At 41.9% G+C, this 18,155-nt stretch overlaps 1 protein-coding gene across 1 annotated transcript; it reads right to left on the minus strand.

Annotated features, from left to right (window-relative positions):
* Window positions 1-132: 132 nt before the first annotated feature.
* Window positions 133-17,907, minus strand: RTRAF (RNA transcription, translation and transport factor). The gene is made up of 8 exons (XM_050974954.1): window positions 17,679-17,907; window positions 14,913-15,037; window positions 13,383-13,482; window positions 9,694-9,780; window positions 8,745-8,833; window positions 5,435-5,503; window positions 2,724-2,772; window positions 133-451 (listed from the first exon to the last, which is right to left on the minus strand). The coding sequence occupies exons 1-8, from the start codon at window positions 17,737-17,739 to the stop codon at window positions 297-299; spliced, it is 735 nt and encodes a 244-aa protein (XP_050830911.1). The 5' UTR covers window positions 17,740-17,907; the 3' UTR covers window positions 133-296.
* Between the last annotated feature and the right edge of the window lie 248 nt (window positions 17,908-18,155).

Consider the following 18,155-nt stretch of genomic DNA (forward strand, 5'->3'; position numbering starts at 1 on the left):
AGCAAGCTGTTCCTAGGGCAGGACCTCAGGAAAAGGAGATTTGATGGAACATTCCCCTCAAACACAATGAAAAAGAGACACAGACACACAAAAAAAGTCCTGTTTGCTAACTCAGAGCTCACCAGAAGAATCTCAATTTCCCCTCAATTTCATTTATTTCAAGAAAAATCTGATAATTCATCAGAAGTCAGAATTCCATTCCCTGTTTTCTTTCCCAAACAGGCAAATGAATCCCGTTTCAAACAGCATGCCAGAGTGGAGCTGTTCCTAATTGCACTGGAAGCTTTTCCCCCCCTTCACCTGCCCACTTTGCCCAGTCTGTGGTCAGTCTTGGGGTCAGCAATGATGGCCTGCACAGCCACGATGGCCTCGTTGATCTTGGTCTGCAGCTCGCGCAGCTCCTCGATGTGCAGCAGGCGCAGGATCTGGGCAGCCTCGTTGATGACAGCATCTGGGGAGGGCACAGAGAGCAGCTGCCATCACCCAGCATTTTATCCAGCATTTTATCCAGCATTTTCAGCTCACAGGAGGGATTTAAGGAAGTTTTAGTGCCCTGCTGGTGGTTTCCAGGGTGGAAATAGAGAACAATGTTCCCTGCTGCTAGAGAGGGATGGGGTGGCCTCCAGACCTTCCCCACCATCCTGCAGCCCAGGGTCAGGGAGTGAGGGAATCATAAAAATCAAATGTTTTAATACAAAAAAAAACCCCAAAAATCAAACCAAACCAAAAGCAGCAACAAAAGAAAAAAAAAACCAACAAAAAACCAAAAAAAACCCAAAAAACCCCAAACAAAAACCCCCAAAACAAACAAACAAAAAAACCCCACCCCCCAAAAAAACCCCAAACAAAACAAAAAACCCCCACCAAAACAAAAAAAATCACAAAGAAACAAAAAACCCCAACCCCCCTCAAAACCTTCCATAAACACAAAAAGATTTAATTCACAACCCCTAAAAAAGCCTTAAATTAACAGAAAAATAAAATATACAAATTTAAGAAACCAAACTTATACTTCTATAATTAGAAATAAAAACATGCATTAAATAAATAAAATTATATTAATAAAATAATAACTATAACGTAGAAATATAAAAATTATATTAACAAAATAATGATAACGTAGAAATATAAATATATAAAATAATTTAAACATTATAATGAAATTTATAACATAAAATAGGATTATATATAGAATTTAAATATTATAGTAAAATTTATAACATAAAATATAACTATATAAAATAAATTAAAATTTCAAATATTATATAAAATATATACATAAAATAACAACTTTATTAACTTAAATATCCACATTACAATAAAAATAAATAAAAATAATAAATTAAAAAAACCCAAAAGCCTGGGTTGGGCTGGAAGGACCTTAAGGATCATCTCATTCCAACCTCCCACTCCAAAGTCGCTGTGAAACATTCCAAGCAGTGATTTAAGTAATGTGGAGGAGAAGTGAATCCTGTGGAGCCCCAGGTCACCTGGCTGGTTGTTCCTTATCAACAGCCCATCAGGTTTATCAACAACCCATCAGGTTTATCAATACCCCATCAGGTTTATCAATAGCCCATCATGTTCATCAATAGCCCATCATGTTCATCAATACCCCATCAGGTCTATCAACAGCCCATCAGGTTTATCAATACTCTATCATGTTTATCAATAGCCCATCAGGTTTATCAGTAACCCATCATGTTTATCAATAGCCCATCGTGTTTATCAATACCCCTCATGTTTATCAATACCCATCGTTTATCATACCCATCATGTTTATCAATACCCATCATGTTTATCAATACCCATCATGTTTATCAATTCCCTATCATGTTTATCATAGCCCATCAGTTTATCAAACCCATCATGTTTATCAATACCCATCATGTTTACCAATACCCCATCAGGTTATCAACAGCCATCAGGTTTATCATTCCCTATCATGTTTACCCATCAGTTTAATACCCATCAGGTTTATCAGTAGCCCATCAGGTTTACCAATACCCCATCAGGTTTATCAATGGCCCATCAGGTTTATCAATAACCCATCATGTTTACCAATACCCCATCACGTTTATCAATACCCCATCATGTTTATCAATGGCCCATCATGTTTATCAATTCCCTATCATGTTTACCAATACCCCATCATGTTTATCAATAGCCCATCATGTTTATCAATACCCCATCATGTTTACCAATACCCCATCAGGTTTATCAACAGCCCATCATGTTTATCAATTCCCTATCATGTTTACCAATACCCCATCAGGTTTATCAATAACCCATCATGTTTATCAATACCCCATCATGTTTATCAAATCCCTATCATGTTTATCAATACCCCATCAGGTTTACCAACAGCCCACCAGGTGATGCCCACCTGAGGTGCCTGGATGGGGGTTGGGAAGGAGGCAGCTGCAGTGCTGGGAGCAGCAGAGCTGTCCTCTGCTGGCAGCAGCAGGATTTACCAGCTGCAGGATGCATTCCTGGGGCTGCAGGAAAAGCTGGTATTTCAACAGATTCCAACCAGACTGGAGTGAGGCTTTGCTGCTCCAAACCCAAAATGCTCTGGGATGCTCATAAATAACCAGCTGGGAGGGAGGAATTCTTTCCACTGCAGGGTTTTTTAGTGGCCACATCAGCTCTGGATTTGACAGTAATAACTCTGTCAAAGGCAAACATTCCCATTTAAAAGTCACATTAGGAGCAGTGCTCACCTCCCGTGTCAAATCCAAGAATGTGCTTTTCCAGAGCAACAGGCAGACCCTGGAAAAGGAAAAAAAAAAACCTGTTAAAAATGTCATTTGAATGTTTGGTAAATCAAATCAAGTACTGCAGCAGGTACTGGGGAGAAAAGATGGGTTTTATTAGACAAAAATGTGTAAAAAGTTTGAAAAGTTGATTAAACAACTCCCTTTTTGTCCTGAAACACCAAACCCTGAGAATTATTACAGAAAAATCTTCCTGCTCAAGAATCCCTCAGTGGATCCACAGTGCCTGCATTCAATCCTTAAAAGGCCAACAGCAGGACTGGGAGCCATCACCCAAGCCTGCAGCTTCCCAGGAAAACAAAACTGGGCTTTCTTAAAAACTTCTGCCTTTCAACAGCTGCCAGCCCCTGAGCAGGGGCTGACTGCAGAGAAATCCTCTGTAATCGAGTTTTGCTGAGCTCACAACATCCCCAGAAGCATCTGCTCAAGTGTTAAGCTTAAGAATAAAGGGAAATATTCCATTTTCTAAACATTTTCTCTATTAAAACACTCCGAGGCAAAAATTATTGGTGGTTATTTCTGAGCATTGCTCTGTTTCCTTTGTCCAGCTGCAGAGGAGTGGTCACACTAAATCTTTACTCAGGGAGCTTCAACATGCACTTAAAATTAGATTTAAACATTCCAAATGCCAGAATTTGCTTTTATTACCCTCAGCAGTTTTTTTTTTTTTTTCAACATTTGCCAAAAGCCTTGCATTTTGCACAACAAAACCATCAGAGTTCAACACCATTAATTTCTGCAGGGATGGGGCTGCAAAGCTTTTAGACAGTGAAAATTTCCTTTAAAGGCTTTTATACACATGGCAAAAAAAAAAAAAAAAAAAGAAAAGAATCTGAGCTGATCAAAACACACATTAAATACAAACTGCTGGCTGCAACTCATCTGCAAAAAGTGGGGTTTTATAGTAAAATCTATATTCAACTGCAACCTTAAAAATCCATCTCCACTGTTAAAATTGGTGATCAAAATGCCACTAAAGCCACTTCAGAAAGATTCCAGAAATATCAGACTTCCTACAAGGATTTTTTTAAGGTCCCTGCCAGCCTGGGGTGCTCCTGAGGAAAAATTCTCATTTTTTTAGTCTTTTTTTTCCCTCTCAGTTCTTTGTGGATGAATTCCCCAAGGTTTCCCCAGTGTCACCTGGCAGCAGGAAATTCCTCACCCTCCCTTCTCCTCACACTCCCTGAGTCTGATCCTTTTTGGGAAGCTGCCTTTGGAATCCCTCAGCCCATCCTACAACAAGCTCCTGATCCTTCAAACAGGGAATAAACTAAAAAAAGAGCACCTTTACATCAGGAACTACACAGAGCTTCACTCCCAGCCTCATTCCCTCCACAGCTGATTTATGAATGCTGCACAAAAATGTGGCCGTTTACAAATCAGTCAAAACCTGAAGAATAAAGCTAATTTTCCATTATTTTTTTAAAATTCCCAACCCAGCCATCCTCTCTGCTTTGGAGATATTTCATTTTTTTTTTTTTTTCCTCTGGCACATGAAGATGTTGATGGTCCTTCCTGGCACAGATTTTCCTGCTTCTCACCACTCCCTTTTCTCCACACCCCTTGGAATGTGGCATTCCTAAGGAACAAACACTCCTAGGTTATCTCCCTGACAGAGACCTCTCAGTCCTGCTGATGCTTTGAAGATCTATCAGAAATGAACAATTCCCTGGGAGAATAAAAAAATAAATAAAAATTCCCCGTTCCTCCAAGAAAATCCCATTTTGATCCCAGCTGTGCAGCTACGAAAACAACAACTAAAAGCTGTTTTTTATTAACATTACAGGACCTTAAAATGAAGACAACAGGCTCAGCTGCTTTCTTATTTTCCTGTTCTTTGAACAGTTTGATGGATTTGAAGGTCCAAAGCTTTGATTAGTAAATAAGTAATAAATAACTCATGGATTGTTGTGAGCAGCTGCCAAAAAAAATCTAGGAATTTGGGTTCTTTGAGCAGATCCAGCTGCTTTAGCAGGGACACTCACATTCATACACCTGCAGGGTAGGTGAAGCTGCCTTTCCCAGCCTTTCCCAGCTCTGACAAATGCTGGAGAGATCTGGAATGATGAGGAAATCCCAAACTAAAAACCCACAGTCATTCCCTGTAACACCTTCCCAACAGCCAGCTCGTGGTTAGCAAAGAATTCTGCAAAAATCTGACTTTAAGGGCAGAAATTTCCTTCACTGCTCTTTCTTTTTTTGGGGTAGAAAGAAGGGAGGAGCTGCATCTTCAGCATCCCATTCCTTGCACACATATGAGGTGTCCATATGAAAAAAAACCACTCCAAACAAGGAATATTTCAACTTTATGCAGCCAACACTGGTAATTCCAAGGAAAATCCAGGTCATGCATTTCTCCTCACTCTACAGGCTTGCTGCACTGAACAGCCAGGATAATCCTGTGGAAAATCACCCAGGGAAGAGCTTTTCCATGATTTCTCACACAGGTGTATTTGTACTGCCATGGAACAAGCCCAGCTTTGTGTCCTGCTCTCCAGAATCCCCCAGATCTGCTGGAACCAGCACGGCTGGGAGAAATGAAGCTGCCTCCATCCTCCTAAATGAAGTGTTGGAACTGAAGTGGTTTTGACTGAGAGGACAGAGCTTTATCTTCATTAATTAGCATGGAATAAAGAAGGCTGGCCATGGGTACAAACCTCTTTGGACTGGCTGGCTTTGGCTATGGCATCCTGTGTCAGGCGCTCCTGAACCAGAATCCGAATGGCCTGGGAAAAACATGGGAAGGGGACAGGAATTAATTCACATCCTGAGGCATTTCTCAGTAATTCCAAGGGAAAAGAGCCGAAATTATAACCTCAAATCCAGTTTTGTGACAGTTTTTTTTAAACTTTTCCAGCCCTTAAACCTTTCCATTTAGGAATAATCCTGGCATGTAGGATCTCACCCAGGTGACAGAACCAGAAGTGACAAGGATATTGATTTTATACCATTAATTCCTGCCCCTCCTGGGACAGAAGCTGTAAAATACAAGGAATAACTTGGAAAGCTTGGGAGTTTTAGCCTGGAGAAAGGGAGGCTCAGGAGAGTGACAGGAGGGAGGAGCCAGGAGGGGGTCAGGATGTCCTGGCAGGGAACAAGAGACAGGACAAGAGGAAATGGCCTCAAGCTGTGCCAGGGGAGGTTTAGGTTGGATTTCAGGGAAAATTTCTTCCTGGGAAAGGTGGACAGACACTGGAAAGGGTTTCACAGGGGTGGAATCCTGAAGGGATTTCAAAGCTGTGTGCATGTGGCACTTGGGGACACGTGGCAGTGCTGGCAATGGTTGGGCTCGATGGTTTCAAGGTCTTTTCCAACCTAAACAATTCCATGATTCCAAAATGAGCTGATCACAGCCCCAAAGCAGCAGCACCAATCTTCTTTTCCTGACTCCTCACACCTTTAACTCTGCAGCAATGCAGCTCCTATGGGAAGGAAATGCTGCCTTGGGAAGGATACGCTGAAATTGGGAAGGAAATGCTAAAATTGGGAAGGAAATCCTGTGTTAGGAAGGAAATGCTTGCTGAACTTGGGAAGGAAATCCTAAACTTGGGAAGGAAATCCTGTGTTAGGGAGGAAAACCTACCTTGGGAAGGAAATCCTGTGTTAGGAAGGAAATCTTGCCTTGGGATGGAAATGTTGCCTGGGGAAGGAAATGCTGAATTGGGATGGAAATGCTGAATTGGGATGGAAATGCTGAACTGGAATGGAAATGCTGAATTGGGATGGAAATGCTGAATTGGGATGGAAATGCTGAATTGGGATGGAAATGCTGAATTGGGATGGAAATGCTGAACTGGAATGGAAATCCTGTCTTAGGAAGGAAATGCTGTCTTAGGAAGTAAATCCTGTGTTAGGAAGGAAATGCTGCCTGGGGATGCAAATCCTGCTACCAGCATCTTTTAGGAGGTGCTGAACCACCTCCCTCAAGCAGGGAAACCTGGAGCAAGGCTTCCCAGGCAGGCTTGGAAAAGACTGAGAGCAGAAAGGAATGAATTTTAGCCTTGGGAACAAGAGCAGCCTTGACTTTGACAATGCTGGTGCTCATCTGTTTTCCCTGGCTCCAGCAAATGGGGTGAAATCTTATCAGAGCTATCAGTTACTGATACCTACAGCTCCAAATGCCTCCAAAAATAACTGCAGGAATACCATGCAGGCAGATTTGCACAGGAAAGAAGAACTGGCTCTGTCCAACACATTGCTCAGACTCTCCCTGATGAGCAGCCAGAAGTGACAGAAGCAGCTCTGTGGTTTCTCCCCCAGGATTTCTCCCAGTTTTGGTCATGATTAAAGTTGAGCTGGTACCAGAAAGTTGTCACTTAAATACTTCTAGAAATCTGTCACTGAAGGAAGTGGCCTGGACAAAGGAATGGTTGGATGGGGAGTTTAATTCCAGCAGTGAAACCAGACCTTGTGGAAGAGAATTCCAAGTGCTTTTGGCATTAGGAAATATCCAACTGTGTCCCACAGATGCTGTCTGATCAACTTGCCAGGTTTCAATGAAGAAAATGGGATCTAAATCTCTGGCCAGATGTCTGTGCTGTGCCTGCACCCTCTGGCTCTCCCAAAAATCCACTCCTGAGTGTCCAACCTGGGCAGGGAGCAGAAATTCCCTGCAAACCTGCTTATTGTGGGGGAGAATTAAAGAGTTTGACACTTTCTAATATCATCATCTCAACCCCAAAAGCAGCTTTGCATTGCTCCTGGAATGGGGATTTTCACTGCAGGAATCCACTCCTGCTGGAAATAAAAGCAAGAAAATTTAAGATGGTTTTGCCCAAATCTGTCTGAAAAAAAGAGATGTGGAAATAAAAAAATATTTATGCAGAATTATACACCCAGTAAAATTTGCTTTACTGGGTGTATAGTTCTGCATAAAATTATTTATGCAGAATTATAAATTCTCTAAAGTTCCCTTCAAAGAAGATCTGAAGGAATTTTGAGAAGAGCTGAGCTCATTCAAGCTGCAAATGCTCAATTTCACCACACCCAGGGTCTCCTCTCCCTACCTGATATCCCTTTTCACTGATTTTTGTGGGGTTTTGAGTGGTTTTTGGTAGGGGGTATGAGATCTCCATGCTCCTTAAAGGCTGAAGAAAAATATTTTGGGAAGGGAAAGGAGGAAACCATACTGGAGAGAAGGAGAAAAAATGGATGGAATAACTGGAGGCTGAGAATTCCTTAAAAAACCAGTTTACCATAATACTCTTCCAAGAGTTACAGACTCACATTAAATAAACTTCAATGTCCACAGCTTTTGGTTTCTCTAAAATAAATTTAGCAAATATCACAACTATGGCCATGAACAGAAATTTATGTGGTTTTTTTTTTAATTAAATACTTTTATTTTATTCCAAACCAAACATGATCAAGCAGGAACTTGGGATTTTACACTCTCATCAAAAATGTATTTTTTATTTAAAAAAATACACCATGGGCTTAACCCCAAATCTCTAAAGTTTCACCAGAAAGTCAGAAATATTCTTAAAGGCATAAAAGAAGATGGTTTAGAAAATTAATTAGCCTATTTAGGGCACTTAAAGCCCATAATTAGTTGTCAAAACTAAATTAAACTGATTTCAGTAATGACAAGGAGTAAACAGTTCATAGAATCAAAAGAAAAAGGAAATTCTTAACAGTGGTTCCTCCCTTGGATGTTGTTTTAAACCATCTTTGGCATCTTTAACTTTTAAATTTCCAACTTTCTCTAATTTCTAGCACAGGAACAGAAATTTCTCCTTTGAGGATGTTCCTTAAAGTCAGGTAAAATTGTTTACCAGGAGAACTTTCCCTGCATGAATTTCCATGAATTGTGTTTTATCTGCTTGAAAAGACACAGAAATGGGTTTTTTTTTCCTGTCTTTGCCTAAAAACTCATGATCATCAGTAACTGCACCTCAGGCTATGAACACACACCAGGCACTGGGGAAAAGAAGGGAAAAAGGAGGTTGGGCAAAGAGTGAAACTCACCTTGAGCATCACCAAGTAATCATCATGTCTCTGGATCTGAAGCAGATTAGCCAAAGCCATCACTCCAGCCTTGAAATCAGGATTATTCACTGGAAAAAAAATCAGGATTAGCATTAAAAGAAATGTTAATTTATTTTGGTTTCACAGATTCCAGCAGGCAGAACTGGCTCCCTGACTCCACTGGATTGCTCCTCAGGATGGACAAGGCAATTCCTCAGCATCCTTGAGTTGCTCAGAAAACAAGGATGTGGCACCTGGGGACATTATTGAGTGCTGAATGTGGCAGTGCTGGGATCATTGTTGGGCTCTGTGATCTTAGAGGGCTTTTCCAACCTTAATTCCAGAATTCCAAGGAGTGAGGAAACAATTGGGCTGCAGAGGAATCAGCACTGGGCTACAGAGCCTGTAATTTGCTTTATTTTATTTGAAAATAAAGCAAATTACAGGCAGATATTGTCTTCTGAACATTCTTTGTACATTTTTATTGTTTTCTATCTTTTTATCCCTGCTGCTGGTGAGGGCAGATCAATCCCTGCCTTTCTGGAGAGGGAGGAATGGAAGAATATTTGGAAGATTTAGGGCTGATTTTTAGCAGCTCTTTCTCACCACTTCCATTTATTGTGACTGTGCCTAGCAGGAAAAAAAAAAAAAAAGAAATTATGATGACAGAACAGCTGGGGAAGACTGAGCCAAGATGAAATCCCTGACAGCATGGAAGTAACCAGCCTGCCACCAGGCTTCCTTGGATATTTTTATTTTTTAAAGCATCTTGCTACTTCTCCCTCACTTACAATCAATAATTATGATTTACAGAGCAAAGATGTTCATTTAAATGTTCAGATCTGCATTCCTAAAGCTTTTATTTAAAATCTACATCATAGCATGAACCAACTGAGGATCACCCAGGCCAGGGAGCACATCCCCATCCAGGAGCTTGTGGCACACTCACCATCCAGGTTAATCAGTGGCTCTGCATTTTTTGCTGTGTTGTCTGCATTTTTAGCACCATCAGGGGTGGAATCCTTGTATTTATCAGCTGCAAAAGGAGAAGGCAAACACAAAAAAATCATCAGCACTAATGGCAAAAAGAACTATCTCAAAGTTTAGCAAGGAGCTGTGGTGTTACAGCTGGATTTTTAGGGTGGGTGATTGCCCAAGAGCCTTGTGGGATTATAAACTGAGATTTCTGGGTTTATGGACTGGATTTTGGAGCTCCCCATTAATGATTCCAAATGCTGCCACTCCTGTGAGCTGCTCCAAGAGCTCCCAGCTGCAGAGAGATCCCAGGAGCAGCCTCAGAGCCTGCTCCACACTTTCACTTAGGGCAGGATTCTCTTCATTACAGCCCCAGCCCAGAAGGATGAACAAGTGTTGGAACCCTGGGAATTGCTGAGAATTCCAGACTTTCTGTACTGAGGCTCTGACCCCCAAGAGAACACTGCACTGACCTGAGGTCCTGGAGAAGCTTCCAGAATGGAATGACAGAGCTGGGGTTGTGGGTGTGGGGTTTGGATAGAAGTGTGTGACATCACAGGGTGGGAAACTCAGAGTTTGGGGTTTAGAATATAGCAATAGGTATAAAACAGGATGGAGGTTTCAGGTGGAAACTCAGATTTGGGGTTTAGAATAGCATAGTATAAACGGTGGGTTTAGGGAGGCTGCTCCTTCTTCACCTTCTTCTCCATGGGTCTGGGTGGTTTTGTGTAATTGGATTAAAAAGTCCCCATGGCAGCCATGGTTGTTGGTTATTGGGTTAAAAGTGAAAATAATTGAGGTGTCATTTCTTAATTGGACACCTAAATTAATTGGACACTTAATTCTTCAGTTTATCCTTAAAAGGCCTTGTAGAAAGAGAGATGGGGCTCCACTTTTAGTTTGTTAGAGTGGAGTGCTGCAGAACTCTGGGTTTGTGAGACTGTGACAGAGATAAGAACTGATAAACATCTCAGTCCCAACAAGAAATTCCATGATGCTTTGTGCAGGCTGCCCTGGAGCAGAGGCTGGATGGAGTCCCAGAATAAAGCAGGGATTGATTCCAAGGATCTCCTCCATGGATCCACCTTGGGCAGCACCAGAGCCCAGCCAGGGCTGCACCCAAGATGACCCAAAATGGCCCCAAAATGCCCGGCCGGGCACGGGGTCTCTCCCTGGGATCAGCTCTGCTCCATTCCCACCTTGCAGTTCATTGTCCCAGCCCAGCTTTAGCCCAGGCACTCCCACCCTGCTTGTTTTTCTCTCTCCAGCCCACGGGGTTTGTGCTCCTGGGCTGAGATTGGGATCATTTGTCCTTGGTGCCCAGCTGGAGCAGGAATTGTTTTGTCTCCCTGCTCTGTGCACAGAGCTCACCATCCCATAATATGGAGCCCAGACCCACACAATGAAGCAGCACAGAATGTGAAAAATAGAAAAGCTAAACCTGAGGCATCATCACTGTCCTGCAACTTAATCCCAACCCTGGCAAAAAAGAAGCAAAGACTCAGCAAAAAGCTGCATCTCCAGATCTGCCACTTCTAAAATCCATCAGTTCCTCTGCCTCAAGCAGGGATCAAGAACTGGGGGATGGTTTTGGTCCTGATGAGAAAATAAAACATTTCCAGCTCAGGGTTTGTTTCACAGCCCACACTTGGGGTTTTCCAAGCCTTTGGAGGATGGAATCTCCTGAACTCCTCCTTTTTCACACAATCCCAAGGAACAGGCAGCTCATTTTGCCCATCATGAGGGACTGAGAATCAAAGCAAGGTGTTTGTATTCCACCCCTGCTCTGGGCAGAGCTCAGCCCTGCAGGAATTAAAGGAAATGGAAAAGCAGCACCTTGGCTGTTGTTATTTTGCCACCAGTAATTACATTTGTATTCCCACTCTCTCCACAAGGAGATGGAACTGCTGTGACTTGGGGAGATTTAAATCCATTTTTTCAGAACTTTGTCCTGGTTCCCAAAGGTTCCACATCCACTCCTTGTTAAAAAAAATAAAAGGGGGGTCTAAGAATAACTTCTCTGAATAAATCTAGTACTAAATATAATGCATTTAATTCACTTCAGAGGAAGTTCTCATAGAGGCAATCCCACAGGGAGAAGGGGGTAAATATCTACAACGGGATTGGCTCAATGCAGAAATAAAATAAAATAACAAATGCAATCATGCTGCTCCAGTCTCATGGGAGCTGAAAAGAAACAGTTCCTCTGAGCAGGGGGTGGAAACAAGCACAGAAATTTGTGGTTTATTTTTGAAAGAAGTGAAATATCCTTTTGACACCGTCTGGTTTTGCTGAAAACTTAAAACCAGTGTGAATTTCTGCAGGGGAAAGTGTCCCTGCCTATGGAACTCTGTGTGTGCAAGGGCATTGTGACATCACAGCACATTTGGTGACACTGTGGGGGTGACAACTCCTGTCCCCACGCTGCAGAACTGCAGGTGCCACACAGGGATGCCCAGCCTGGAGGAGCTCCTGCTGGTGGCCTTTGGGTTCAGCTGTTTCTACCCCAGCAGCACCCCCCGCTCCTGCCCACCCTCCTGGGCCACCCTGGTGTGGGATGTGCCCCAGCTGGAGAAGGGCAGTGCCCCCAAGGGCATCACCATGGCAGAGGTGCTGTACTGGAGCATCCCAGCCCTGTGCCTGCTGCTCCTGCTGCTTTTCCTCAGCAGGAACTACTGGAGGAAGGTGAGGGGGCCAGGAGCCCATGGGGACAAGGAAGGGCCTTCCCAGACTGCCCAGCCTCAGCAGGCACAGGTGGGTCCTGGCTACTATGGAGAGAACCAGGACAGGGTAACATTCCTGGGGATTGGAATGAGATGGGGTTTAAGGGACCTTCCAAGCCACCCCATTCCATGATTCCCACACCAGCTGCTCCTTGGGGCAGCCCTGAGGTGCCTCTGTCCCTGTCCCCCTGTGCCTTCCAGAGATGTGGCAGGAAGCATGGATGCTCCTGCAAGACCTCCAAGCTGCTCTCCAAGCTGAAGGAAGATCCTGACTTGCTGAAGCTCTACCTGAAGCACCTGCAGAAGTGCAGGACATCCTTTGTGGAAGTGTTCCAGGTCAGGATGGATGGGGCTGGATATGGCCCTGCCCAAGGGGCTGGACTGGAAGGTCTTTACAGCTTCCTTTCAATCCAAATTTCTCTGTGATTCTCCAGAAAAACCAGCAAGAAAATACAGGAGGGCTTCAAGGAGGAGGAGAAGACACATTTGGTGTTTGCCAATAAATTCCCAGCTGTAGCAAGGATCCAAGGAAAGCTGGGCAGTGATGGAGCTGTCCCAAAGCACAGGGACAGCACGGCTTTGACAATAAAGGTTGCAGGTGAAACTGTCTCCAAGGTGAATGGAACATGGAATGGACCCAAGGAACAGAGGGAGTGACCTCACACTGGGAATGCTGCAAAGCTCCTCCAAATCAAAATTCCTCCAACCAAAGGGAAGGAATTCCTGACTGAGATAAAATTACCAGGGAAGATCTGGCTGCTCCTGGATCCCTGGAGGTGCCCAAGGCCAGGCTGGATGGGGTTTGGAGCAGCCTGGGGTAGTGGAAAATGTCCCTGCCTGTGGATCCTTGAGGTTCTTTCCACCTAAACCATGCAGGGATTGTGTGAAATGGATCAGAATCCCCCTTCCATTCGGAGGTATGAAATGGATTTCCTCATACCATTATCTCCATACTCCAGCCTCACAGCCAAGCCAAGCAGCCAATCCACAGTTTCCTGTCGTTCCTGTATTTTGAAGGGACAGTTCACATCTTTCATGTACTGGGGAGAAAAAAAAAAAAATCAAAACAAAAAGAGAAAAAGAAAAGGATTTTAGTGGATGAATCAGTTGGGAGCACAGAACTGACAGAACTGTTGTCACTTTCCCACAGAAAATATTAATTAACAAGAGGTGTCAGTGTGAAATTCCTGCTGTGGCATCTGATCCGTGTTGGAGTGTCCCAAAGTCCCCCTAGCTCAAGTCTGACACCTGATAATGGAATTTTATCTTTAATGAATGTTCTTTATTGCCAGACTGTACCAAAATGCCCTTGCTTTACTCTCTGCTCATGTCACAGAGCAAATGGAACAAGGGAAAGGGGGAACAAATTGGAACAAAGCCTTCCCACCTGGAATGAAGCCACCTAAGGCTTCCCCAAAACAGAGCCTCCCCTGGAGCAGCAGAAGTAAATTTCCCTTTTTTAGGGATTTTGTCCAACAAGAGAGGACAAAACCAGGCTGAGGTTCTGTCCCAGACCATGAGATCCAGCCCTGGCTGCTGCCAAGGCTCCCAAAAACCAGGACATGGGGACATCCTGTCATGTCCCTTTGCTGCAAGGACAGGAGTGTCACACAGCTGGGAAAAGGAATTTATGCTTTCCAGGGGATGGAAAGCAGGAATTCCCTGGGAATGATGGAGAGGACATTGTCACCAAGCCAGAAAAGGCACCAAAACAGCACCAATTGCCAGGAATGCCAGATATTCCCATTTAACTCCAGGATACTGGAATAATTCACTGAGCAAAGCAAGTTTCCAGGAGGGGAAAAAATTGGGATGGATGGGCACTGGGAATTACAGAGCAAGAGGAAAAGCTCAAGAGCTTTGTGGTGGCTGCAAATGCTCAGGGGCACAGAGATCACCAAGAGTCCATCTGGATGCAGAAAATCCATCTGGATCCAGAAAAAAAAAAATCCATCTGGAACCAGGGGAAAAAAATCCATCTGGAACCAGAAAAGTCCATCTGGATCCAGAAAAAAAGAATCCATCTGGGTCCAGGAAAAAGAAAATCCATCTGGATCCAGAAAAATCCACCTAGAGTGGCAGGAGGTGCAGGGATGAGATTCCCCCACATGCTGGCAAGGCCTGCAGGAGTCTCATCCACCTCCTTTTGGGACAGGAGGGGCATTAATGCAGAAAAAATTTGTTTATTTGCAGTCAGTGTTCTTTCTGCTGCAAGAGCTGAATCAAATCAGGCAAATAAAAAGAAAGAAAACCAGTTTAGGATGGTGACTCCACCTATTAAACAAACAAAGCTGAGGGAAAACCATGCACAGAATTCCCCCACTGTCACAAACTCCCCCAGTTTGGCTTCAATAATACATTTAAATTCCTAGAAATGGAACAGGACAAATATTCAGAGTTATTTGCTGGGCTGCACAGCCACAGCAGCTGGGAAATATCATTTCCAGCCATGTCTGGAGCAAGGAAATACCTTCTCAAAGGATTTGGGCCAGTCCTCACTGTGGATGTTCCTCAGATTGCCTCGGTCCTCGATCTTGTAGTGTCTGATTTTCTGGTCCTCCAGCCAGACAATGAAATTCCTGAACTCTGTTTCATCTGTGGGGGGGAGCAAACACAGCAGGAGTTCAAAAATAGCTGAAATTTTCATCTGATTCATACAAATCTTGATGCTCTGAGCACTTTTCCCATTAAAACCCTCATATTTATATACATACATATACATATATATATATATATATACGCACACACATATATATATATATATATACACACACACACACACATATATATATATACACACACATATAAAACCCATTTAGTGGGTTATAAATATATATATTTAGTGGGTATATATTTATAACATACATGTATTCATGTATTTAGTTAGTATATAATTTAGATAGCATATATTTTTTTATACTTATAATATATATTATATATTTATTTGGTAAATATAATATATCTATAATATATTTATCTATATTTAGTTAGTGTATATTTATGTCTTTATAATATATATTTATTTATGCATTTAGTTAGTATATACTTTAGTTAGCATATACTTTTGTATTTATAATATATATTTAATTATATATTTAGCTGGTATATATTCATTTTAGTTAGTATAAGTTTATCACTCTATAATATCTATTTATTTAGATATTTAGTTGGTATAAATTTATTTTTGTATACATTTATATATCTCTAATATATATTTATTTATATATTTATTTGGTATATACTGTTAGTATATGTTTATTTGGTTAGTGTATATTTACATACTTTTTATATATACACTTATATATTTAGTTAGTATATATTTATATATCTATAATATATTTTTATTTATGCATTTAGTTAGTATATACTTATATATCTATAATATCTATTTATTTATAGATTTAGTATATATTTATTTAGTTATTATATATTTATATAATCTATAATATCTATTTATTTAGATACTTTATTTAGTTGGTATAAATTTATTTTTGTATATATTTATATATCTAATTTATTTATATATTTATTTGGTATATACTGTTAGTATATGTTGATTTGGTTAGTGTATATTTATATACTTTTTATATATACATATATTTAGTTAGTATATATTATATATCTATAATATATATTTATTTATGCATTTAGTATAGTATATATTTATTTAGTTGGCATATACTTATATATCCATAATATATTTATTTATAGATTTAGTATATATTTATTTAGTTATTAAATATTTATATATCTAAAATAATATTATTTATAGATTTAGTTGGTATATATTTATATATTTATAATATATATTTATTTATGTATTTAGTTAGTATATATTTTAGTTAGCATATATTTATATATTTAGTTGGTATATGTTCATTTTAGTTACTATATAAGTATAATATATATTTATTTATATATTTAGTTGGTATATATTTATTTAATTACTATAGATTTATATATCTATAATATATATTTATTCATATATTTAGTTAGTAAACATTTATTTTAGTCAGTATGTATTCATATACAATATATATTGATGTATTTAGTTAGTATATATATATTTTTAGTTAGAATATATTTATATATTTATGATATATTTATTTATATGTTTAGTTAGTATATATTTATTTTAGTTAGTATGTATTTATAAATATCTATATTAGTGGGTTCTAATATAGAACCCACTATATATATTTTTACATAAAATATATATTTATATTTTTATATACAAATATATCTTTTTATATATAACATATATTTATATATTTATACATAATATATGTATTTATATATAAAATCCTACTATATATAATATATAAAAACCCCACTAAAAGTGTGCATTGTCTGACCAAAAATGAACCCTGAGTGTTTTTCATTTTCCAGCTGACTGACCTCATTAAAGGCATCAGCCAACAGATCCTTTTTATTGGGAATATGATTATAACTTATGGAGCACAGAAAGAGAGGTGAAAAACCAGCGGAGAATTTGAGTTTCCAGCTGTGTTTTCAGCACAAACACGACACAGGCAGCACTAATCCCCAGTTCCTCTCAAACACACTGCATCAACATTGAGGCTGCACACGTTCTCCATGCACTGCTGACTCCTCTCCACCCAAAATCCATTTTTGGGAGCTGGAACTCCACAGTTCCCAGGCTGTGGCACACACAGGGATGTCCAGGCTGGGTGACACGGGAGGTGACAGCTCTGGGGTGGCACTGCTCCCCAAAGCCCAGCTGGGCATGGTGGCTCGGGATGAGCTGTAGCCACGGAATGGCTGGCTTGGAAGGGAACTTTTCCATCCCATCCCAACCCATCCCAATCTCCTCTCATCCCATCCCATGGATCCCATCTCATCCCATCCCATCTCAGTCCCATCTCATGGATCCCACTGATCTTATCCCAATCCCAATCCTGTCCAGTCCCATCCCATCAATGCTATCCCAATCTCATCCCATGGATCCCATCCCATCCATTATCCCATCCTTTCCTATCCCATGGATCCCACCCCAATCCCATCCCATGGATCCCAACCGATAGATCCCATCCCACGGATCCCATCCCATCCTTTCCCATCCCATGGATCCCACCCCAATCCCACCCCATGGATCCCATCCCATAGATCCCAGCCCAATCCCTTCCAATCTCATGGATCCCATCCCACTCCCATCCCATCCTATCCCATCCCAATCCCCGTCCAGCCTCCCCCGGTTCCCCCGCAGCCCCCTCACCCCTGCAGTTGAAGCCGGCGGGGTTGTGGTAGTCGAGCGCCGAGAGCTTGCGGCGGAACATGGTCCCGGTTCGGGAGCCGGCCCTGATCCCGACCCGGATCCCGATCCCGGTGCCGGCCCCGATCCCGACCCGGATCCCGATCCCAGAGCCACCTCCCCCTCTCAGGCCGCGCCGACAGCACCGCACGGACCGGAACGAGTGAAAACGCCCGCCCCCTGCGCGGCGTTCTGCTCGCTTATTGGTCAGCGCGCTGAGCGGCGGCTACATGAACCAATCAGAGAGCGGCATGGGCTGCCGGGAGGGGAAGTGGCCGCTCTGCCTTGGGTATGGACACGGCGGCGGAGGGGGCGGGGTCTGTGTAGTGGGCGGGGTCAGTTTGAGGGGAGGGATCAGCCGGAGGGGCGGGGTCTGTATGAGGGGGCGGGGTCTGTATGAGGGGGCGGGGTCTGTGTGAGGGGGCGGGATCTGTGTGAGGG

The sequence above is a fragment of the Serinus canaria genome, chromosome 5, assembly GCF_022539315.1.
Source record: "Serinus canaria isolate serCan28SL12 chromosome 5, serCan2020, whole genome shotgun sequence".
In the NCBI taxonomy this organism is placed as follows: Eukaryota; Metazoa; Chordata; class Aves; order Passeriformes; family Fringillidae; genus Serinus; species Serinus canaria.